General features: G+C 47.6%; 1 protein-coding gene across 1 annotated transcript in view; it reads left to right on the top strand.

The window, feature by feature from the left end:
- Positions 1-26,011, top strand: part of LOC145348421 (disintegrin and metalloproteinase domain-containing protein 12-like) — a gene marked incomplete at its 3' end in the record, with an annotated part of 253,493 nt that overhangs the window by 78,689 nt on the left and 148,793 nt on the right. The window contains exons 3-5 of the mRNA XM_080196638.1: positions 3,474-3,550; positions 11,207-11,285; positions 14,221-14,297. Of these exons, the coding sequence (XP_080052764.1) occupies positions 3,474-3,550; positions 11,207-11,285; positions 14,221-14,297 (233 nt within the window). The remainder of the gene's footprint in view (positions 1-3,473; positions 3,551-11,206; positions 11,286-14,220; positions 14,298-26,011) is intronic.

Raw genomic sequence — 26,011 nt, 5'->3', positions numbered from 1 at the left:
GGCAGAGAGTGCGATAGACACTAGTTACAGGGAGGTTGTCACATCACAGGTTCAGACAGGTAGATGGGTGACTGCCAGGAGAGGCAGGCAGGTCGTGCAGGAGTCTCCTGTGCCTATTCCCCTTTCAAACAGGTATATTGTTTTGGATACTGTTGAGGGGGATAGTCTGTCAGGGGGAGATACCAGCAGCAACCAGGCCTGTGACACCACATCTGGTTCTGCTGTGGGACAGGGTCGGGCAAAGAGCAAGCAAGCAGTAGTAATAGGGGACTCGCCAGTTTGAGGCACGGATAGGCGTTTCTGTGGCCGCAATGGAGACTCCAGGATGATGTGCTGCCTCCCTGGTGCCAGGGTCAAGGATGTCTCTGAGCAATTGCAGGACATTCTTAAGGTGGAGGGTGAGCAGCCAGAGGTCATTGTACATATTGGTACCAATGACATAGGTAGGAAAAGGGATGAGGTTCTGAAATGTAAATATAAAGAGTTAGGCGGAAAGCTAAAGTGCAGAACCTCAAAGGTAGTAATTTCAGGACTACTACTGCTGCCACGTACTATTGGGAATTTCAATAGGAAGATTAGGCAGATGAATGCCTGGCTTGGGAGCTGGTGCAAGGGGCAGGGATTTAGATTTGTGGTTCATTGGGATCTTTTCTGGGGAAGGGCTGATCTGTTCAAGAGGGACAGATTACACCTAAACTGGAGGGGGACTACCATTCTGGCATGGAGATTTGCTGGAGCCAATTGGGAGGGTTTAAACTAGTTTGGCAGGGGGATGGGACCCAAAGCAGTAGGGAGACAGAAGAGAAGTTTGAGGACAGCACAGAAGTTAAAGACAGCACAGTAAGTGGTCGTGGATGGGTCTTTTTCTGCATGGAGGTCGGTCACCAGTGAAGTGCCCCAGGGATCTGCTCTAGGACCCTTGCTGTTTGTCATTTTCGTAAATGACCTGGATGAGGAAGTGGAGGGATGGGTTAGTAAGTTTGCCGATGATACGAAGGTTGGTGGTGTTGTGGATCGTCTGGAGGGATGTCAGAAGTTGCAGCTTGACATAGATAGGATGCAAGACTGGGCGGAGAAGTGGCAGATGGACTTCAACCTGGATACATGTGTAGTGATCCATTTTGGCAGGACCAATGGGATGAAGGAGTATAATATCAAGGGTAAGACTCTTAGCAGTGTAGAGATCAGAAGGACCTTGGGGTCCGGGTCCACAGGACTCTTACATCGGCCTCGCAGGTGGAGGATGTGGTCAAGAAGGCGTATGGTGTTCTGGCCTTCATTAATCGAGGGATTGAGTTTAGGAGTCGGGAGGTAATGCTGCAACTTTATAAGACCCTGGTCAGACCCCACTTGGAGTACTGTGCGCAGTTCTGGTCGCCTCACTACAGGAAGGATGTGGAAGCTATTGAGAGGGTGCAGAGGAGATTTACAAGGATGTTGCCTGGATTGGGAGGCATGCCTTATGAAGATAGGTTGAGGGAGCTCGGTCTTTTCTCCCTGGAGAGACGAAGGTTGAGAAGTGACCTGATAGAAGTTTATAAAATGTTGAGAGGTGTAGTTCGGGTGGATTCTCAGAGGCTTTTTCCCCGGGCTGAAATGGTTGCTACGAGAGGACACAGGTTTAAAGTGCTGGGGAGTAGGTATAGAGGAGATGTCAGGGGTAAGTTTTTCACTCAGAGGGTGGTGGGTGAGTGGAATCGGCTGCTGGCGGTGGTGGTGGAGGCGAATTCGATAGAGTCTTTTGAGAGACTTCTGGATGAGTACATGGGATTTAACAGGATTGAGGGTTATAGGTAGACCTAGTAGGGAGGGATATGATCAGTGCAACTTGTGGGCAGAAGGGCCTGTTTGTGCTGTAATGTTCTATGTTCTAAGTAGTAAAAGGAGTGTCAGTAGTCATTTTACTGGACAGATCAGACAACAGCAAGACAGAGAGCAAGGAAAGTCCAGATTAAACTGCATTTATTTCAATGCAAGAAGGCTGATGGGCAAGACAGATGAACTCAGGGCATGGATGGGTACGTGGGACAGGCATATTATTGCAGTTACTGAAACATGGCTAAGGGAGGGACAGGACTGGCAGCTCAATGTTCCAGGGTGCAGATGCTATAGGAAAGACAGAACAGGAGGTAAGAGAGGAGGGGGAGTTGCACTTTTGATTAGGGAAAATATCACAGCAGTACTGAGAGGGGTTATATATTCGAGGGTTCAGCCACTGAGTTTATATGGGTAGAACTGAGAAATAAGATCCGATGCCCGAACAGATGCAAGTTATTGCAATTTCTGTCTGTTGATCTGGTGGAAGCATGTCAGACTACAGCACGGTGCACTGTTTCACAAGACAGGAAAACCCCTCATAGCTCCAATTTATAATTGTCCACCTCATGTTTAAAATAGAACTGAGTTCAGAGTAAATTAGCTACTGAAGCTTGTTTAAGGAGTTAAAGGTGGAGCGATGCAACGATTTGTGGTGATTGTCCCTTTAAGAGTCACCAATGGCTTCAATGGAGATGGAGAGTTGTTGATCACCCCAGGGGGTGGAGTCCTGTCTCAGGCAGGAGACATGTAGTGGATGAGGGTAGCTGTGTGGCTGCTACCCTGTAGGACAGTTCCTCTTATTCATCAGTCTTTCAGTATTACTGATGAACTGTGGAAGTGCATCACTGCAGTGGTCAAATCATTCCTGACAGTGTGAGTTCCAGAAACACTCACACTCTCCAAGTTGCTCACAGAACAAGAAATGATCTCAGGAAAAGCATGTTGTCATCAGAATTTATTATTCAATTATTACTACATCACAAAAAACAAAGAATCTTGTCACAGTTGATTGGAGATGATGTTACAGAGGAGATGATGAATGAGACAGAGTGTGGAGATGTCGGTGTTGGACTGGGGTGGGCACAGTAAGAAGTCTCACAGCACCAGGTTAAAGTCCAACAGGTTTATTTGGAATCACGAGCTTTCAGAGCGCTGTCCCTTCATCAGGTGAGTGATAGGAGACAGAGTGATTGAGAGCAGTAGGAGAGGATTTGCCCAGTTCTGTTGCTGCAGTAGTGAAAACTAAGCCAGTATTAGGTGGGGACATGCTCACCTCAGAAGCACAGCAACATGCCAATGTCATTACACAATATTGTGGTTAGCGAGTGCACACCAGAGTTCAAACACACCCCTGATGTTCAAGCTGGCAACTTTGCCCACTCGGGCCAATTGAGGCAATGTGATGTGGTGGGTTCCAGCTGGTGGGTGGGTGGGTGATCAGTCAGGTGGTCTTCACATTGCAGCTTCAACCTGGAGCCAGGACCCGGGATGAAACATCCAAGCTGAAATTAAATGAAGAAGGCGTTTGGGATTGAGGTTGTGTTTGAATGGGCTACTGAGACATTCCTTGTATAGTGTCCATTGCAGTGTATTTCGTACAGTCTGCTGCTTCCTGACACAGCTCAATAACAAGTAATTATTTGTATCCTGTGCAGGAGAGCTATCCAGATCACATCAGTTTCTCAGTGAAACTGGAAGGAGAGGATTTATTGCTGGATCTCAGCAGAAACCGGTGAGTAATCTTGCTTTGTACAATGAATAAGAAAACTCTGCCTTAGTGTGAGATTCACTGTGCTCTGTCCATGGGTGATCAGTTAGCCTTTTCTATTCATTATGACCACCATCCGGTGAAGGTCCCCAGTGCTGCTGATCTGCCCTCGTTTGTTACCATCGGTAAGAATATCCCAAATTGTTCCGAAGTTGGGTGAGAGAGAGTGGACTGACTCCATCTTTACTCAACACTGCCCTCTGCTGCTACCAGTAAGGTTTCATCCAACAAAGTTCCCTTTCCCCGGCTACTTTCTCCACATCCTGGAAAGGGAGCCAATCTAACCAGATTAGATTAAGAGAGTGAGTTTATTAACTGCTAAAAACAGTGAAGAGAAACAGTTAAAATGCACGCATCAACATCCATACAGATTAGAAATGAGAATTGAGTCCAGGAGTAAGTAAGTATGAAATAGAACAAAGAACAGTACAGCACAGGAACAGGCCCTTTGGCCCACCAAGCCTGTGCTGGTCATGATGCCCTAACTAAAAATAACTTTCTCCCCTTACTCGGTCCATATCCCTCTATTCCCTCCTTATTCATCTACCCATCCAAATGCCTCTTAAATGTTGTTAATGTACTTGCTTCCACCACCTCCTCTGGCAGCACATTCCAGGAATCCATCACTCTCTGTGTGAAAAACTTCCCCCGCACACCTCTCTTAAACTTTTCCACTCTCGCCTTGAACCTCTGCCCCTTGTAATTGATACTTCAACCTTGGGAAAAAGTCTCTGTCTATCCACCCTGTCTATGCCTCTCATCATTTTGTAGACCTCTATCAGGTCTCCCCTCAGCCTTTTAGGGAACTGTGGATCTGCATACCCAGATCCCTCTGTATGTTCATGTTCCTCAGGGTTCTGCCATTTAGAAGCATACACAACAATTCTTGGCTAGTGAGGAGTACATGAAGCACCTGGAGCTTATCTCCAATAGAGTTAGTTTCAGTCGGTGGAGAGTTAATTCTTCACTTCCTGTGTTCTGAGATTTGGTGAAGAGGTTTCAGTTCTCTTTCCAGCAGCAATCCTTTTCTTAGCTGTTTGATTTCCACAGTCAGGGAGAGAGAGAGAGACTTGGATATTCCTGAAAAAGATGGTTATTTTTGCAGGGGCGCTGTTCTGTTACTATTTCATACACTTTCAGTATAGAAAACCTCCAGTTGCTTATCCTCACAGCACACACAGACAGACCCACACTGGAGCAGTTCTTTCAGTAAGTTTTAAACCCCTTCTTCGTATATTCCAAATGAAAACATGAGTCCACTCATCCGTCTAGGCATTGCACAAAGGATGAGGTATGATCGTGTTCCTTTGTCTGTACCGTACATGGTAATCAGTCTCTGAATGTTGGTGTGAAGCAGGCAGAGATCTGTTGTCCCTCAGAGAATCAGTTTCAGAGGCTGACTGTCCGTTCTCACTCAGCTTTGGGGTTTAAATACAAAACTCAGTGTTGATTTTGGAAGTAATTCTGTGTTTCTTTCCCCATATGATAACATATTTAAGTATTAAATAGAGAGTGTTACAATGTAATCAACTGAAATAGCTAATGTTACCAAATCAGCCTCAAATAAAGATAACCAATGAGATTCCTCTTCTTTAAATTCTTACAGCAACATAAATCAGAAGTGACTTACTTGTGAATTAACCGGCCAATGAAAGATATATTTAATTTGAACAACGATACCTGTTTGTGATTTGGTTTATTCTTTTTATTTGTTAATTTGATGTTGTCTGTTATTTTGTGAGTTGTCTCTGCCTGTTTTCCTCAGTCAGGTAATTTGATTTTCAGAAGGCGTTTGACAAGGTGCCTCACAAGAGATTATTGCAGAAGGTCAGGGGGCATGGAGTTGGGGGTAGGGTGTTAGCGTGGATAGGGGATTGGCTGTCAAATAGGAGGCAGAGAGTGGGGGTCAATGGGTGCTATTCGGATTGGCGGTTGATGACTAGTGGAGTGCCCCAGGGGTCGGTGCTGGGGCCTCAGCTATTTACCATTTATATAGATGATCTGGAGGAGGGAACCGAGTGTATGGTGTTGAAATTTGCTGATGACACCAAGATTGGTGGAATGGCAAATTGCGTGGAGGGTGTGGAGAGTCTGCAGAAGGATCTAGATAGGCTGGGCGAATGGGCCAGGAAATGGCAAATGGAATTTAATGTTGGCAAGTGCGAGGTGGTCCACTTTGGTAGGAATAATGGTAGGAAGGACTGTTACTTACGTGGAGAAAAACTGCAGCAGGCAACGGTGCAGAGGGACCTCGGGGTCCTTGTGCATGAGTCGCAAAAACCCAGCCTGCAGGTGCAGCAGGTGGTCAGGAAGGCGAATGGGATGCTGGCCTTCATAGCGAGGGGGATTGAATATAAAAGTAGGGAGGTCTTGCTGCAGCTGTATAGGGCACTGGTGAGGCCGCAGCTGGAGTACTGTGTGCAGTTTTGGTCGCCGCACTTACGCAAGGATATTTTGGCCTTGGAGGGAGTGCATAGAACATAGAACATAGAACACTACAGCACAAACAGGCCCTTCGGCCCACGAGTTGCGCCGAACACATCAACACCTACCAATCTATAGACCTATCTATAACCCCCAATCCCATTAAACCCCATATACTCATCCAGAAGTCTTTTAAAAGACCCCAGCGAGTTCGCCTCCACCACCACTGACGGCAGCCGATTCCATTCACTCACCACCCTCTGAGTGAAAAACTTACCCCTAACATCACTTCTGTACTTTCCTCCCCGCACCTTAAATCTGTGTCCTCTCGTAGCGACCATTTCAACCCGGGGAAATAGCCTCTGAGAATTCACCCTATCTATTCCTCTCAACATTTTATAAACTTCTATCAGGTCGCCTCTCAACCTTCGTCTCTCCAGGGAAAAGAGTCCCAGCTCCCTCAACCTAACTTCATAAGGCATGCCTCCCAGTCCAGGCAACATCCTTGTAAATCTCCTCTGTACCCTTTCAATAGCTTCTACGTCTTTCCTATAGTGAGGCGACCAGAACTGCGCACAGTACTCCAAATGAGGCCTGACAAGGGTCTTATAAAGTTGCAGCATTACCTCCCGACTCCTAAACTCAATCCCTCGATTAATGAAGGCCAGTACACCATACGCCTTCTTGACCACCTCCTCCACCTGCGAGGCCGATTTAAGAGTCCTGTGGACCCGGACCCCAAGATCCTTCTGCTCTTCAACACTACTAAGACTCTTGCCCTTGATAGTACCCGTTCATCCCGTTGGTTCTGCCAAAATGGACAACTACACATTTATCCGCGTTGAAGTCCATCTGCCACTTCTCCGCCCAGTCCTGCATCCTATTTATGCCCTGCTGCAACTTTTGACATCCTTCCAGACCATCCACAACACCACCAACCTTCGTGTCATCAGCGAACTTACTTACCGTCCACTTCCTCATCCAGGTCATTTATGAAAATGACAAACAGCAAGGGTCCTAGAACAGATCCCTGGGGCACTCCACTGGTGACTGACCTCCATTCAGAAAAAGCCCCATCCACAACCACTCTCTGCCTTCTGCAGGCAAGCCAGTTCTGGATCCACAAGGCCAAAGGCCCTTGGATCCCATGCCCTCTCACCTTCTCAAGAAGTCTTGCATGGGGGACCTTATCAAACGCCTTGCTGAAGTCCATGTACACCACGTCCACGGCACTTCCTTCGTCAATGTGTTCAGTCACATTATCGAAGAACTCAACGAGGCTCGTAAGGCACGACCTGCCCTTGACAAATCCATGCTGACTATTCCTGATCATGTCAAACCTCTCCAAATGCTCGTAAATCATGTCCCTCAGAAGCCTCTCCATCAGCTTACCAACCACTGAGGTCAGACTCACCGGTCGGTAATTTCCCGGGCTGTCCCTGTTCCCTTTCTTGAAAATAGGAACTACATCCGCAATCCTCCAATCTTCCAGAACCTCTCCCGTCTCCATTGACGACGCAAAGATCATCGCCAAGGGCTCTGCAATCACTTCCCTCGCCTCCCATAATATCCTGGGGTACATCCCATCTGGTCCCGGCGACTTATCTATCTTGATAGAATTCAAAAGTTCTAACACATCCTCCTCCTTAATATCCACATACTCAATCTTTTCCATCTGCTGCAAATCCGTAGCAAAATCTCCCAGATCAGCTTCCACTGTGAATACTGAGGCAAAGTACTCATTAAGCACCTCTGCCATTTCCTCTGGTTCCACACAGACCTTTCCCCCTTCACCTTTTATAGGGCCTATCCTTTCTCTTTTCATCCTTTTACCTTTCACATATTTATAGAAGGCCTTGGGATTCTCCTTAATCTTACCCACCAAGGTCTTCTCATGACCCCTTCTGGCTCTCCTAATTTCCCTTTTAAGCTCCTTTCTACAGTCTTTATACTCCTCAAGATCCTTAACCTCTCCTAGTTCCCCGAACCTTTTGTACACCTTCCTTTTCCTCCTGACTAGGTTCAACACAGCCTTCGTGCACCACGGTTCCCGCGACCTAACAAAACCTCCTTGTCTCATCGGAACGTTGTCATGCAGAGCTCCAGACAAACATTCCTTGAATATCCGCCACCTTCCTTCGGTACTTTTCCCTAAGAATGCCTCCTTCCAGTGCAGAGGAGGTTTACTAGGCTGATACCGGAGTTGCGGGGGTTGAGCTATGAGGAGAGGCTGAATAAACTGGGCTTGTACTCGTTAGAATTTAGAAGAATGAGGGGAGATCTCATTGAGACATATAAGATGATGAATGGGATGGATAGGATAGAGGTGGAGAGGTCTTCCCGCTCAGAAAGGACAGTAGGACTAGGGGGCACAGCCTCAAGATAAAGGGGGGGCGGTTTAGAACAGAGTTGAAGAGGAACTTCTTTACTCAAAGGGTGGTGAATCTCTGGAATTCTCTGCCCGTTGAAGTGGTGGAGGCTGCCTCGCTAAATATTTTTAAGAGGCGGGTTGATGGGTTTTTGATAAGAGAGGGGATTAAGGGTTATGGGGAGAGGGCGGGAATGTGGAACTGAGCCAAGACAGATCAGCCATGATCTTATTGAATGGCGGGGCAGGCTCAAAGGGCTAGATGGCCTACTCCTCCTCCTATTTCTTATGTTCTTATGTAATCTCCTGCCCTTTTGGGTTGATTCTTTTTCCAAGCTGATCTGTTTTTTAATCATTAACAGATGCTGGAAACCCAAAATCAGAATCGAAAATGCTGGATAAACTCAGCAAGTCTGTCAACATCTGGGGAGAGAGAAACTTAGTTAGTGTTTTAATATTCCCTGTTTAGTTAAACATTAATTCTGTTGCTCTCCCTCAGAATGTTCCCTGTGTATTTGCCTGTATCTGATGTGCATTCGAAACCAAATCGTGTACTATTCGTTGCTTGCTCAGGGAGTCATCCATAGCCTTTGTGGTTCTGTTTTTTAATTGAGCTGCTGGCACTCCCTTTGCAGAATCTGCAAACTTTGCAAAGGTATGGGGCACGATCTTGCTGGCCATTTGTGCCACACTCCTGCTGCAGCGAGGTCGGAGGATTTGACGCCCAGTGAAATCTCCGTTCACTGCAGCGGGATAGGAAAATTCTGCTGGCGTGAAGGGTGATCAAATTCCAGCCATCTTGTTCATATCCAAATCACAGAGAACTTTATATCACCCACTAAGAGCGACTAGAACCCAGTCTTCAGCCCGGTGTACAACCATTTATCACCATGCTCTCTTTAAAATTAATTTATGGGATGTGGGAGTCACTGGCTGGACCAGCATTTATTACTCAGTCCTTGTTGCCCTTGACATTGTGAGCTGCCCTGAAGTTTATGAGATTTAGGTACACCCACAATGCCATTAGAGAGAAAATTCCAGAATTTTGACCCAGCGAAGTGAATTAACGGTGATGTATTTCCAAATCAGTATGGTGAACGACTTGGGGGAACCTCCACGTGGTGGAGGCTATCTGCTGTCTGCTGTCCAGCTATCTGCTGTCCTTGTCCTTCTAGATGTTCCTGGTTGTGGGTTTGGAAGGTGTTGCCGAAGGAAAGTTGGTGAGTTTCTGCAGTGCATTTTGTAGATAGTACACACTGCTGCTATTGAGTGTTGATGGTGGAAGGAGTGAATGTTTATGGAAGGGGTAGTAATCCATTGTCCTGCTTTGTCCCAGAAGGTGTCAAGTTTCTAGTGGCTCCTAGGGGGTGATATAAAGTTCTCTGTGGTTTGGATATGAACAGGATGGCTGGAGCTGCACCCATTCCATCGCAATCCTGACTTGTGTTTTGTAGGTGATGGAAAGGCTTTGGGGAGTCAGGAGGTGAGTTACTCGCCGTGGTATTCCTAGCCTCTGACCTGTTCTTATAGCCAGGGTATTTATATGGCTAGCCTAGTTGAGTTTTCGGTGAATGGTAACCCCAGGACAGAGAGAGAGTTTAACCATTTGGGTCCACACAGAAATACTAAATGGCAAAAGCAGCAAGGGACTGTACAAAACTCTCCCAGTAATCTTAACATTGCCAGAGAGAGCAGCAAGAGAGCAATCAGACTGTTTATAGAGCGGGTTTCTCAGCATCCTGATGATGTCTACATGCAGAAACCCAAAGCTACAGTCTGATCGGGATTATATTCACTGATTTGATTCATTATTGTCATATGTATTAGTATACAGTGAAAAGTAGTTTCTTGCACACTTTACAGACAAAACATATCATTCATAGAGAAGGAGAGGGTGCAGAATGGAGAGTTACAGTCATAGCAAGGGTGCAGAGAAAGACCAACTTAATTAATGCAAGTTCAGTCTGTTCAAAAGTCTGACAGCAGCAGGGAAGAAGCTGTTCTTGAGTCGGTTGGTAAGTGACCTCAGACTTTTGTATCTTTTTCCCAAAGGAAGAAGGTGGAAGAGAGAATGTCCGGGGTGCGTGGGGTCCTTAATTATGCTGGCTGCTTTTCTGAGGCAGCGGGAAGTGTAGACAGAGTCAATGGATGGGAGGCCGGTTTGCCTGATGGAATGGGCTACATTCACTAGAGTTTAGAAGAGTGAGAGAGGATCTCATTGAAACTTACAAAATTCTAACAGGGCTCGACAGGATAGATCCAGAAAGAATGTTCCCAGTGGTGGGGGAGTCCAGAACTTGGGGTCATAGTTTGAAGATAGGGGGTCAACCTTTTAGGACTGAGGTGAGGAGAAATTTCTTCACACAGAGGGTGGTGAATGTGTGGAATTCATTCCCACTGAAAGTTGAGGCCAAAACATTGTCTGATTTCAAGAAGAAATTAACTACAGCTCTTGGGGCTAAAGGGATCGAGGGATATCGGGGCAAAGGTGGGAGATCAGGATATTGAATTTGATGATCAGCTATGATCAAAATGAAAGGTGGAGCAGACTCGAAGGGCTGAATGGCCTCCTCCTGCTTCTAGTTTCTATGTTTCTGTGATAGAAAAGTGAAGCTTTCACCCCCTCCCCCTGAGAATTCATTCAGCAACAGAAGATTGGCCTGGATTAGAGCCATTAACACTTCAGTGTGTATCACACACACACACACACTCACACACACACTCACACACACACGTGCACACACCTACACACACACTGCAGTGTGTCTTCTATTCTGACATAACTCCTGCATTCTTTTGAAACCTGATCCTTCCTGTTTCTTCCACAGTTTGCTTTTGCCGAGAGGGTTCCAGGTTTCGTTTTATGATTCAAATGGGACTCTGGTGACAGAGAAGGAGACGGAAACGGTGAGACATTGTCTTGATTTCCACTCTCTCAAAATACCTTCCAACAATTTACCCACCACAGATGTGAGACTCATCGGCCTGTAGTTCCCAGGCTTTCCCCTGCAGCCCCTTTCAAACAAAGGCACAACATTTGCCACTCTCCAATCTTCAGGCACCTCACCCGTGACTATCGATGATTCAAATATCTCGGTTGGGGGACCCGCAATTTGCTCCCTAGCCTCCCACAGTGTCCTGGGATACACTTCATCAGGTCCAGCAGATTTATCTACCTTGATGTGCTTTAAGACTTCCAGCACCTCTTCCTCTGTAATATGCACACTCCTCAAGACATCACTATTTATTTCCCCAAGTTCCCTAACATCCATGCTTTTCTCAACAGTAAATACTGATGAGAAATATTCATTTAGAATCTCACCCATCTCATATTCATTTAGAATCTCACCCATCTCATAGATGATCTTGTTGATCCTTAAGAGGCCCTACTCTCTCCCTTGTTACTCTTTTGCCCTTTATGTATTTGTAGAAGCTCTTTGGATTCTTCTTTGTCTTATCTGCCAAAACAGTCTTGTGCCCCCTTTTAGCCCTCCTGATTACCACCCAATCAGTCTGCTGTCGATTATCAGTAAAGTGATGGAAGGGGTCATCAAAAGTACTATTAAGCAGCACCTGCTCAGCAATAACCTGCTCAGTGATGTCCAGTTTAGGTTTTGCCAGCGTCACTAGGATCCTGACATTATTACAGTCTTGGTTCAAATATGGACAAAAGAGCTGAATTCCAGAGATGAGGTGAGAGTGACAGTCCTTGACATCAGGGCTGTATTCGACCAACTGTGCTATCAAGCAGCCGGAGCGAAACTGGGTATCGGGAGGCAAACTCTCCGCTGGGGTTGTTCTAAGTGCATAAGAACTAGCAGCAGGAGTAGGCCATCTGACCCCTTCAGCCTGCTCCGCCATTCAATAAGATCATGGCTAATCTTTTTTTGTGGACATGATGTGGAGATGCCAGTGTTGGACTGGGGTAAAACAAAGAAATCCCACAGCAGCTTAAAGTCCAAACAGGTTTATTTGGAGCAAAAGCCGTAAACTTTCGGGACAGGCTGTCCCTTTGTCTGAACTCCCAGCCACCTCACGAAGGGACAGGCTGTCCTGAAAGCTTGTGGCTTTTGCCACAAATAAACCTGTTTGGACTTTAAGCTGGTGTTGTGGGATTTCTTTCTTCACTTACCTGCCTGCTCACCTAATCCTTAATTCCTTTACTGTTCAAAAATTTATCCACCCTTGTTTTAAAAACATTCAACGAGGTAGCCTCAACTGCTTCACTGGGCAAGGAATTCCACAGATTCACAACCCTTTGTGTGAAGAAGTTCCTCCTCAACTCAGTCCTAAATCTGCTTCCCGTTATTTTGAGGCCATGCCCTCTAGTTCTAGTTTCACCCGCCAGTGGAAACTACTTCCCTGCTTCTATCTTGTCTATTCCCTTCATAATCTTATATGTTTCCATAAGATCTCCCCTCATTCTTCTGAATTTCAGTGAGTATAGCCCCAGTCTACTCAGTCTCTCCTCATAAGCCAACCCTCTCAACTCCAGAATCAACCTACTGAATCTCCTCTGCACCCCCTCCAGTGCCAGTATATCCTTTCTCAAGTAAGGAGACGAAAACTGTACACAGTACTCCAGGTGTGGCCTCACCAGCACCTTATACACTGCAACATAACCTCACTGTTTTTAAACTCCATCCCTCTGGCAATAAAGGACAAAATTCCATTTGCTTCTTAATTACCTGCTGCACCTGCAAACCAACTCCTTGAGATTCCTGCACAAGGACACCCAGGTCCCTCTGCACAGCCGCATGCTGCAATATTTTACCATTTAAATAATGGTCCATTTTGCTGTTATTCCTACCAAAATGGATGACGTCACATTTACCAACATTGTACTCCATCTGCCAGACCCTCACCTACTCAGTTAGACTATTTATATCCCTTTGCAAACTTTCAGTATCCTCTGCAGAATTTGCTTTGCTGGTCATCTTACTTTCATCTGAAAACTCTGGCACACTACACTTGGTCCCCAACTCCAAATCATCTACGTAAACAATTGCAGTCCCAACTCTGATCCCTGAGAGACACCACACGTCACTGATCACCAACCAGAAAACACCCATTTACCCCCACTCTTTGCTTTCTGTTTGTTAACCAATCCTCTATCCACGCTAATACATTACCCATAACACCATGCACCTTTATCTTATGTAGCAGTCTTTGGTGCGACACCTTGTCAGATACCTTCTGGAAATCCAGATACATCACATCCACAGGTTCCCCATTGTCCACTGCGCATGTAATGTTCTCAAAGAATTCCACCAAATTAGTCAAACATGACCTGCCTTTCATGAACCCAATCTGCATCTTACCAATGGGACAATTTATATCCAAATGTCTTGCTTTTTCTTTCTTGATGATAGATTCGTGCATTTTTCCTACTACAGAAGTTAAACTAACCGGCCTATAGGAATGGAATCTACCATGTGCTACTGCACACTTCTATCCAGCTTCTGATGGTTTGGCAGAGGGCGCTGGTCAGACACTGAAAGAAGGATTGAGGAGATTGGTATCTGACACTTTGAGAAACTAGCTGTCAAGTTTCCAGTATTGTGTCACACCACAAACAACAACAGCACTCTGACCTGCAGGGGAAGGAGCGATTTAGAGTAAATTTTCACCAAAATTAACCCCAGTGCCCCCACACCCCTCACTGCACAGCCACCCCTCACTGCACAGCCAGCCACCACCTCTGACTCTCCCCCAGACTCTGTGTATCCTTTCTGATACTCTGTTACCCTGGTTATTAATGTGATTTACAATCTGAAATTGTTATCAGCGATATCATCAATATCAGGAACATTGGCACTGACATTTACCCATTATGCTGCAGTATCGATGTTGCTATGAGGGCTCCGTCAGAGAATTCCCCGGATCCAAGGTCTCTGCGAGCATCTGCTCAGGACTCAGGTAACAAAACTGACAATTCCTGAGGATTCCTCACTGTGTAACTGTACTGGGATGTGTTTATTCAGCAGGGTAAGGATTACTCACTGTGTAACTGTACTGGGATGTGTTATTCAGCAGGGTAAGGATTACTCACCGTGTAACTGTACTGGGATGTGTTTATTCAGCAGGGTAAGGATTACTCACTGTGTAACTGTACTGGGATGTGTTATTCAGCAGGGTAAGGATTACTCACTGTGTAACTGTACTGGATATGTTAATTCAGCAGGGTAAGAATTAGACAGAGTCATAGCGTCATAGAGGTTTCAGCATGGAAACAGGCCCTTCGGCCCAACTTGTCCATTCCACCCTTTTTTTATAAACCCCTACACGAATCCCAATTGCCTGCATTTGGCCCATATCCTTCTATACTCATCGTACCCATGTAACTATCTAAATGCTTTTTAAAAGATAAAATTGTATCTGCCTCAACTACTACATCTGGTAGCTTGTTCCAGACAATCACCGCTCTCTGTGTGAAAGAATTGCCCCTCTGGACCCTTTTACATCTCTCCCCTCTCACATTAAACCTATGCCCCCTAGTTTTAGATTCCCCTACCTTTGGGAAATAATATTGACTATCTACCTTGTCGATGCCCCTCATTAATTTATATACCTCTTTAAGGTCACCACCCAGCCTCCTACACGACAAAGAAGAAAGACCCAGTCTATTCAGCCTCTCCTTATAACTCAATCCATCAAGTCCTGGTAGCATCCTAGTAAATCTTTTCTGTACTCTTTCTAGTTTAATAATACCCTTTCTATAATAGGGTGACCAGAACTGCACACAGTATTCCAAGTGTGGCCTTACCAATGTCTTGTACAACTTCAACGAGACATTCCAACTTCTGTATTCAATGTTCTAACCAATGAAACCAAGCATGCCGAATGCCTTCTTCACCACTCTGTCCACCTGTGACTCCACTTTCAAGGAGCTATGAACATGTACCCCTAGATCTCTTTGTTCTGTAACTCTCCCCAATGCCCTACTATTAACTGAGTAAGTCCTGCCCTGGTTCAATCTACCAAAATGCATCACCTCGCATTTGTCTAAATTAAACTCCATCTGCCATTCGTCAGCCCACTGGCCCAATTGATCAAGATCCCGCTGCAATTGGAGATAACCTGCCTCGCTGTCCACTATGCCACCGATCTTGGTGTCATCTGCAAACTTACTAACCATGCCTCCTATATTCTCATCCAAATCATTAATATAAGTGACAAATAACAGTGGGCCCAGCACTGATCCCTGAGGCACATGGCTGGTCACAGGCCTCCAGTTTGAAAAGCAACTCTCTACAACCACCCTTTGGCTTCTGGCCAATTTTAAATCCATTTAGATACATCAACCTGGATCCCATGAGATTTAAGCTTATGCAACAACCTACCATGCGGTATCTTGTTAAAGGTCTTGCTAAAGTCCATGTAGACAACATCAACTGCACTGCCCTCATCTACCTTCTTGGTTACCCCTTCAAAAAAACTCAATTAAATTTGTGAGACATGATTTTCCACTCACAAACCCATACCAACTGTTCCTAATCAGTCCTTGCATCTTTAAATGCCTGTAGACCCTGTCTCTCAAAATATCTTCCAACAATTTACCCATCACAGATGTGAGGCTCACTCGTCTGTAGTTCCAGGCTTTTCCCTGCAACTATTAAACAAAGGCACAACTTTACTGAAACAAAGGCACAACATTTGCCACTCTCCAATCTTCAGGCACCTCACTCGTGACTATCAATGAGTCAAATATCTCAGCTAGGGGACCTGCAATTTCTTCCCTAGCCTCCCACAACACTTCATCAGGTCCCTCAGAACTATCTACCTTGATGTGCTTTAAGACTTCCAGCACCTCATTCTCTTTAATATGTACACTCCTCAAGTCATCAATATTTATTTTCCCAAGTTCCCTAACATCCATGCTTTTGTCAACAGTAAATACTGATGAGAAATATTAATTTAGGATCTCACCCATCTCTTGTGGATCCACACATAGAAGACCTTGTTGATCCTTAAGAGGCCTACTCACTCCCTTGTTACTCTCTTGTTCGAGCCTTAATACATGTGTGGAACTTGGATGTGGTTGCAGTGACAGAGACTTGGTTCAAAGGACAGGACTGGCAGCTGAATATTCCGGGGTATAAGTCCAGGCACGTAAAAAACAGAAGAAGCTCTGAAAGAATACAGAGAAAATAGCAATGAACTCAACCAGGGAGTCGTAAGGGCAAAAAGGGTTACAAAATGTCCTTGGCAGACAGGATTAAGGAGAATCCCAAGGCATTTTGTACATACGTAAGGAACAAGAGGGTTGTCAGAGAAAGAGCCAGACCTCTCAAGAATAAAGGAGGGGAATTATATTAGAACCCAAGGAAGTAGGTGAGATCCTAAATGAATACTTTCATCGGTATTCACATAGCAGAGGGACAGGTTGATCGGTAGTGTCTCAGAGGGATGTGTAGACCTGTTAGAACAAATCACAATTACAAAGGAGGAAGTGTTAGGTGTTTTAGGAAGTATTAAGGTAGAAAAATCCCCAGGGCCAGATGGCATCTGTCCTAGATTACTGAGAGAAACAAGAGATGAAATTGCTGGGCCTCTACCAGAAATCTTTGTTCCTTCATTGGACACATGTGAGGTCGCAGAGGATTAGAGGATAGCAAATGTGGTCCCGTTATATAAGAAGGGTAGCAAGGATAACCCAGGTAACTATAGGCCAGTAAGCTTGACGTCCATGGTAGGGAAATGGTTGGAGAAGATTCTTAGAGATAAGATCTATACATATTTAGAACTGAATAGCCTCATCAGCGATAGACAACATGGTTTTGTACGAGGGAAGTCATGCCTCACAAATTTGGTTGAGTTTTTTGAGGAGGTGACAAAAAATGATTGCTGAGGGAAGGGCCGTGGATGTCGTCTACCTGGATTTTAATAAAGCCTTAGTCAAGGTCCCTCATGGCAGGCTGGTGCCAAAGGTTAAATCACACGGGATCAAGAATGAACTAGTTAGATGGATTCAGAACTGGCTTGGCCATAAAAGACAGAAAGTAGCAGTGTAGGGGTCTTTTTCTGATTGGAGGTCTGTGACTAGTGGTGTTCTGCAGGGCTCTGCACTGGGACCTCTGCTTTTGTGATATATATAAATGATTTACAAAAAGATGTAGCTGGTCTGATCAGTAAGTTTGCGGACAACATGAAGACTGCTGGAGTTGCAGATTGTGATGATCATTGTTAGACAATACAGCAGGATATAGATAGGCTGGAAAATTGGGCAGAGAAATGGAAGACGGAATTTAATCCAGATAAATGCAAAGTGTTGCACTTTGGTGGATCTAATGCAAGGGAGGAGCTATAGAATAAATGGCAGAACCATCAGGAGTATAGACACACAGAGGGATCTGGGTATGCAAGTCCACAGATCCTTAAAGGTGGCAGCACAGGTGGAAAAGGTGGTGAAGAAGGCATATGGTATGCTTGCCTTTATTGGACAGGGCACAGAGTATAAAAGTTGGTAGATGATAGTGCGGTTATATAGAATGTTGGTTAGGCCACATTTGGAATACTGCATCCAGTTTTGGTCGCCAAACTACCAGAAGGACATTGAGGCTTTGGAGCACGTGCAGAAAAGATTTACCAGGATGTTGCCTGGTATGGAAGGTAATAGCTATAAGGGGAGATTGAGTAAACTAGGGTTGTTCTCTCTGGAAAGACAGAGGTTGAGGGCCGACCTAATCGAAGTTTATAAAATTATGAAGGGCAGAGATAGGGTGAACAGTTGGAAGCTTTTTCCTAGGTTGGAAATGACAAACACAAGTGGTCACAAGTTTAAGGTAAGGGGGGCAAGGTTCAACACAGATATGCGGGGGATGGATTTTACACAGAGGGTGTTAGGGGCCTGGAATGCACTACCAAGCAAGGTGGTTGAGGCGGACATGCTGGGATCATTTAAGACTTATCTAGATAGCCACATGAACAGACTGGGAATAGAGGGATACAAACGGATGGTCTAGTTAGGAACATATGATCGGTGCAGGTTTGGAGGGCCGAGGGCCTGTTCCTGTACTGTATTGTTCTTTGTTCTTTTGTCCTTTATGTCTTTATAGAAGCTCTTTCGTTTCTCCTTTGCCTTAGTCACCGTGTACAAAGTTTACAATTTAGTTATTAGTGTCAAAAGTAGTGTTGGAAGAGGAGAAGCAATGAGTTAACAAACTGTGGTGCCCAAATCAAAATATTGATAAGGAGTTTGACTTTTCTGGATGCCCGCAAACTAAAAGAAGGTGAAATGTATTTATGTTAGGGACCAATAAACATTGACAAAAACAGTGAATAAACCTGTAGTAACTCACAATTCCCAAAAATGACTTGACCTCAGATGTGTTTTGGAGGCTCTGACCTGGTCTTCCACATTGGGTAATCCCTATGTATCGACACAGTACTCCAGGTCAGCTACCTCTGTGGCTGGAAAAGTACATTGCTCTTTCTGGAGGTGTACATTAATCTCTGGAAGTCTCTTCAGCACCTCCTTCTTAGCTAGGTACTCAGCTTCTATCGATCCAGTTATAAGAACATCATCCAGGTATACTGTAACTTATGGCAGGTCTTCAACAGACTCTCCACTGACCTCTGGGAAATAGCAGCTGCTTACATTAACACTGTAATGAAGTTACTGTGAAAATCCTCTGGTTGCCACACTCCAGCAGCTGTTCAGGGACAGAGGTAGAATTTAGCATAGCCAATGCACTGAAACAGCATGTCTTTTAGACTTTGGGAGGAAACCCGGAGCATCTGGAAGAAACCCATGCAGACATGGGGAGAACATGTAGACTCCATACAGACAGCCAGGAATTTAACCTGTATCCCTGGCACTGTGAGACAGCAGTGTGAATCACTGTGTCACCGTACTGCCACAGGTCCCTGGTGCTGTGAGAGAGCAGTGCTAATCACTGTGTCACCGTGCTGCCCCGGGTCCCTGGCATTGTGAGACAGCAGTGCTAATCACTGTGTCACCGTGCTGCCCCGGGTCCCTGGCACTGTGAGACAGCAGTGCGAATCACTGTGCCATGGTGCTGCCCCAGGTCACTGGCACTGTGAGACAGCAGTGCTAATCACTGTGTCACCGTGCTGCCCCGGGTCCCTGGCGCTGTGAGACAGCAGTGCTAACCACTGTGTCACCGTGCTGCCCCGGGTCCCTGGCACTGTGAGACAGCAGTGCTAATCACTGTGTCACCGTGCTGCCCCGGGTCCCTGGCACTGTGAGACAGCAGTGCTAATCACTGTGTCACCGTGCTGCCCCGGGTCCGTGGCACTGTGAGACAGCAGCGCTAATCACTGTGTCACCGTGCTGCCCCGGGTCCCTGGCGCTGTGAGACAGGAGTGCTAATCACTGTGTCACCGTGCTGCCCCGGGTCCCTGGCGCTGTGAGACAGCAGTGCTAATCACTGTGTCACCGTGCTGCCCCGGGTCCCTGGCGCTGTGAGACAGCAGTGCTAACCACTGTGTCACCGTGCTGCCCCGGGTCCCTGGCGCTGTGAGACAGCAGTGCTAATCACTGTGTCACCGTGCTGCCCCGGGTCCCTGGCACTGTGAGACAGCAGTGCTAATCACTGTGTCACCGTGCTGCCCCGGGTCCCTGGCACTGTGAGACAGCAGTGCTAACCACTGTGTCACCGTGCTGCCCTGGGTCCCTGGCACTGTGAGACAGCAGTGTGAATCACTGTGTCACCGTGCTGCCCCGGGTCCCTGGCACTGTGAGACAGCAGTGCTAACCACTGTGTCACCGTGCTGCCCCGGGTCCCTGGCACTGTGAGACAGCAGTGTGAATCACTGTGTCACCGTGCTGCCGTGGGTCCCTGGCACTGTGAGACAGCAGTGTGAATCACTGTGTCACCGTGCTGCCCCGGGTCCCTGGCACTGTGAGACAGCAGTGCTAACCACTGTGTCACCGTGCTGCCCCGGGTCCCTGGCACTGTGAGACAGCAGTGTGAATCACTGTGTCACCGTGCTGCCGTGGGTCCCTGGCACTGTGAGACAGCAGTGCTAATCACTGTGTCACCGTGCTGCCCCGGGTCCCTGGCACTGTGAGACAGCAGTGTGGATCACTGTGTCACCGTGCTGCCCCGGGTCCCTGGCACTGTGAGACAGCAGTGCTAATCGCTGTGTCACCGTGCTGCCCCGGGTCCCTGGCACTGTGAGACAGCAGTGCTAATCACTGTGTCACCGTGCTGCCCCGGGTCCCTGGCACTGTGAGACAGCAGTGCTAATCACTGTGTCACCGTGCTGCCCCGGGTCCAATCACTGTGTCACCGTGCTGCCCCGGGTCCCTGGCACTGTGAGACAGCAGTGTGGATCACTGTGTCACCGTGCTGCCCCGGGTCCCTGGCACTGTGAGACAGCAGTGCTAATCGCTGTGTCACCGTGCTGCCCCGGGTCCCTGGCACTGTGAGACAGCAGTGCTAATCACTGTGTCACCGTGCTGCCCCGGGTCCCTGGCACTGTGAGACAGCAGCGCTAATCACTGTGTCACTGTGCTGCCCCGGGTCCCTGGCACTGTGAGACAGCAGTGCTAATCACTGTGTCACCGTGCTGCCCCGGGTCCCTGGCACTGTGAGACAGCAGTGCTAATCACTGTGTCACTGTGCTGACCCGGGTCCCTGGCACTGTGAGACAGCAGTGTGAATCACTGTGTCACCGTGCTGCCCCGGGTCCCTGGCACTGTGAGACAGCAGTGCTAACCACTGTGTCACCGTGCTGCCCCGGGTCCCTGGCACTATGAGACAGCAGCGCTAATCACTGTGTCACCGTGCTGCCCCGGGTCCCTGGCACTGTGAGACAGCAGTGCTAATCACTGTGTCACCGTGCTGCCCCGGGTCCCTGGCACTGTGAGACAGCAGTGTGAATCACTGTGTCACCGTGCTGCCCCGGGTCCCTGGCACTGTGAGACAGCAGTGTGAATCACTGTGTCACCGTGCTGCCGTGGGTCCCTGGCACTGTGAGACAGCAGTGCTAATCACTGTGTCACCGTGCTGCCCCGGGTCCCTGGCACTGTGAGACAGCAGTGCTAATCACTGTGTCACCGTGCTGCCCCGGGTCCATGGTGCTGTGAGACAGCAGTGTGAATCACTGTGTCACCGTGCTGCCCCGGGTCCCTGGCACTGTGAGACAGCAGTGCTAATCACTGTGTCACCGTGCTGCCCCGGGTCCCTGGCACTGTGAGACAGCAGTGCTAATCGCTGTGTCACCGTGCTGCCCCGGGTCCCTGACACTGTGAGACAGCAGTGCTAATCACTGTGTCACCGTGCTGCCCCGGGTCCCTGGCACTGTGAGACAGCAGCGCTAATCACTGTGTCACCGTGCTGCCCCGGGTCCAATCACTGTGTCACCGTGCTGCCCCGGGTCCAATCACTGTGTCACCGTGCTGCCCCGGTTCCCTGGCGCTGTGAGACAGCAGCGCTAATCACTGTGTCACTGTGCTGCCCCGGGTCCCTGGCACTGTGAGACAGCAGTGCTAATCACTGTGTCACTGTGCTGCCCCGGGTCCCTGGCACTGTGAGACAGCAGTGCTAATCACTGTGTCACCGTGCTGCCCCGGGTCCCTGGCGCTGTGATACAGCAGTGCTAATCACTGTGTCACCGTGCTGCCCCGGGTCCCTGGCACTGTGAGACAGCAGTGCTAATCACTGTGTCACTGTGCTGACCCGGGTCCCTGGCACTGTGAGACAGCAGTGTGAATCACTGTGTCACCGTGCTGCCCCGGGTCCCTGGCACTGTGAGACAGCAGTGCTAATCACTGTGTCACCGTACTGCCCCGGGTCCCTGGCACTCTGAGACAGCAGCGCTAATCACTGTGTCACCGTGCTGCCCCGGGTCCCTGGCACTGTGAGACAGCAGTGTGAATCACTGTGTCACCGTGCTGCCTCGGGTCCCTGGCACTGTGAGACAGCAGTGTGAATCACTGTGTCACCGTGCTGCCCCGGGTCCCTGGCACTGTGAGACAGCAGTGCTAATCACTGTGTCACCGTGCTGCCCCGGGTCCCTGGCACTGTGAGACAGCAGTGTGAATCACTGTGTCACCGTGCTGCCCCGGGTCCCTGGCACTGTGAGACAGCAGTGCTAATCACTGTGTCACCGTGCTGCCCCGGGTCCCTGGCACTGTGAGACAGCAGTGCTAATCACTGTGTCACCGTGCTGCCTCGGGTCCCTGGCGCTGTGAGACAGCAGTGTGAATCACTGTGTCACCGTGCTGCCGTGGGTCCCTGGCACTGTGAGACAGCAGTGCTAATCACTGTGTCACCGTGCTGCCCCGGGTCCCTGGCACTGTGAGACAGCAGTGCTAATCACTGTGTCACCGTGCTGCCCCGGGTCCCTGGCACTGTGAAACAGCAGTGCTAATCACTGTGTCACCGTGCTGTCCCGGGTCCCTGGCACTGTGAGACAGCAGTGCTAATCACTGTGTCACCGTGCTGCCCCGGGTCCCTGGCACTGTGAAACAGCAGTGCTAATCACTGTGTCACCGTACTGCCCTGGATGCCTCCTCAACTCAATCCTGAATCTGCTTCCCCTTATTTTGAGGGGACGTCTGAGAGGATCCCTAACTGCAAGATCATTAATTATTCCTGTCTCATGAACAGGACCAGATCGAGGATAGTTTGCTCCCTTGTAGGTTCCATTACATACTGTTCAAGGAATCCATCGCAGATACATTCTATCAACTCCTCCTCAAGGCTGCCTTGACTGACCTGGGTTTGACCAGTTGATATGTAGATTAAAATCCCCCATGATAATTGCTGTACCATTTTTACACGCATCAGTTACTTCTTTGTTTATTTCTCACCCCACCGTTATGTTATTATTTGGTGGCCTATGGACTACGCCTATCAGTGACTTTTTCTCCTTACTATTTTTAATTTCCACCCAAATGGATTCAACCTTTGTTTCCATACAACCTACATCATCTCTCACTACCACCCTGTTCTGATCCTTAAATGATGTGGAGATGCCGGCATTGGACTGGGGCAAACACAGTAAGAAGTCTCACAACACCAGGTTAAAGTCCAGCGGGTTTATTTGGTAGCAAAATCCACTAGCTTAGAGAGCGCTGCTCCTTCATCAGATGGGTGGGAGTTCTGATCACAAACAGGGCATATAAAGACACGAACTCAATTTACAAAATAATGATTGGAATGCAAGTCTTTACAGGTACATAAGAACATATGAAATAGGAGCAGGAGTAGGCCATCTAGCCCTTCGAGCCTGCCCCGCCATTCAATAAGATCATGGCTGATCTGAAGTGGATCAGTTCCACTTTCCCGCTTTCTCCTCATAACCCTTAATTCCCCTGTCTATCAAAACCCATCTACCCGTGACTTAAATACATTTAGCGAGGTAGCCTCCACCACTTAAACGGGCAGAGAATTCCAAAGATTCATCACCCTTTGAGTGAAGAAGTTCCTCCTCAACTCTGATCTAAACTGCCCCACCCCTTATCTTGAGGCTGTGCCCTCTAGTCCTGCTATCCTTTCTAAGCGGGAAGAATCTTTCTACCTCTACCCTATCCATCCCCTTCATTATCTTATACGTCTCTTAAGATCCCCCCCTCAGCCTTCTAAACTCCAACGAGTACAGACCCAGTCTATTTAGTCTCCCTTCATAGGCCAACCCCCTCGTCTCCGGTAACAGCCTAGTGAACGTCCTCTGCACTCCCTCCAAGGCCAATATATCCTTCCGCAAGTGCGGCGACCAAAACTGCACACAGTACTCCAGTTGCAGCCTCACCAGTGCCCTGTACAGTTGCAGCAAGACCTCCCTGCTTTTATATTCTATCCCCCTCGCTATAAAGGCCAGCATTCCATTCGCTTTCTTGATCACCTGCTGCACCTGCAGACTGGGTTTTTGCGACTCGTACACAAGGATCCCCAGGTCCCTCTGCACAGTAGTATGTTGTAATTTTTCACTACTTAAATAATAGTCCATTTCACTATTATTCCTTCCAAAGTGGATAACCACTTTGCCTAAATAACATTAGATAAAGTGCCCTTATGTTCGTTTTTTTATACCTTTTTGAATTCTAACACTTTATTAGTTACTTCTCCTGAGTTCTCCTTCCTTTGAACTTTTTTCCTGATGTTTAAAGTAGTTGGAAGCTTCTCCCATAAGAACATAAGAACAGAAGAAATAGGAGCAGGAGTAGGCCATCTAGCCCTTCGAGCCTGCCCTGCCATTTAACAAGATCATTGCTGATCTGAAGTGGATCAGTTCCACTTTCTCCCCATAACCCTTAATTCCTTTGTCTATCAGAAACCTATCTATCTGTGACATAAATATATTTAACGAGGCAGCCTCCACCACTTCAACGGGTAGAGAATTCCAGAGATTCACCACCCTTTGAGTGAAGAAGTTCCTCCTCAACTCCGTTCTAAACTGCTCCCCCCTTATCTTGAGGCTGTGCCCTCTAGTCCTGCTATCCTTTCTGAGCGGAAGAATCTCTCCACCTCTACCCTATCCATTCCCTTCATTATCTTATATGTCTCTATAAGATCCCCCTCATCCTTCTAAACTCCAACGACTACAGACCCAGTCTATTTAGTCTCTCTTCATAGGCCAACCCCCTCAACTCCAGTATCAGCCTAGTGAACCTCCTCTGCACTCCCTCCAAGGCCAATATATCCTTGCGCAAGTGCGGCGAACAAAACTGCACACAGTACTCCAGTTGCAGCCTCACCAGTGCCCTATACAGTTGCAGCAAGACCTTCCTGCTTTTATATTCTATCCCCCTCGCTATAAAGGCCAGCATCCCATTCACCTTCTTGATCACCTGCTGCACCTGCAGACTGAGTTTTTGCGACTCATGCACAAGGACCCCCAGGTCCCTCTGCACCGTAGCATTCTCCCCATATGCTAACCTGCTGGTTTGCTTTCCATTAACCATATTTCCCATCCTTTCACTCTTCCCTTCCTCCCCACTTGCTAGTTTATAGAAATGGTTCGAGGCACTGAATACTGAAAAGGCAATGGGCCCTAATAACATTCCAACAATAGTACTGAAGACTTGTCCTCCAGAGCTTGCTGCTCCCCTAATCAAGCTCTTCCAGTACAGTTACAACACTGACATCTACCCAACAACATGGAAATTTGTCCAGGTATGTCCTGTACACAAAAAACAGGACAAATCCAACCTGGCCAATTATCATCCAATCTGTCACTCTCGATTGTAATGGAAGGGGTCATCGACAATGCTATCAAGCAGCACTTGCTCAGCAATAACCTGCTCAGTGACGCAGGTTTCACCAGGGTCACTCAGCTCCTGACCTCATTACAGCTTTCGTTCAAACATGTACAAAAGAGCTGAATTCTAGAGGTGAGGTGAGAGTGACAGCCCTTGAAATCAAGGTCGCATTCGACTGAGTGTGTCATCAAGGAGCCTGAGTGAAACTGGAATCAGTGGGTGTCAGGAGACAAACTCTCCGCTGGTTGGAGTCATACCTGGTACATAGGAAGATGGTTGTGGTTGTGGAGGGTCAGTCTTCTCAGCTCCAGGACATCGCTGCAGGAATCCCTCAGGGGAATGACTGAGGCCCAACAATCTTCAGCTGCTTCATCAATGACCTTCCCTTCATCATAAAGTCAGAAGTGGAGATGTTCACCGATGTTTGCACAATGTTTAGCACCATTCAGCACAAGTC

Source organism: Carcharhinus amblyrhynchos, chromosome 1 (assembly GCF_965287045.1).
Source record: "Carcharhinus amblyrhynchos chromosome 1, sCarAmb.v2.hapA, whole genome shotgun sequence".
NCBI lineage: Eukaryota > Metazoa > Chordata > Chondrichthyes > Carcharhiniformes > Carcharhinidae > Carcharhinus > Carcharhinus amblyrhynchos.
Note: the sequence above shows the minus strand (reverse complement) of the source record. Positions and strands in the feature narration are given on the sequence as shown.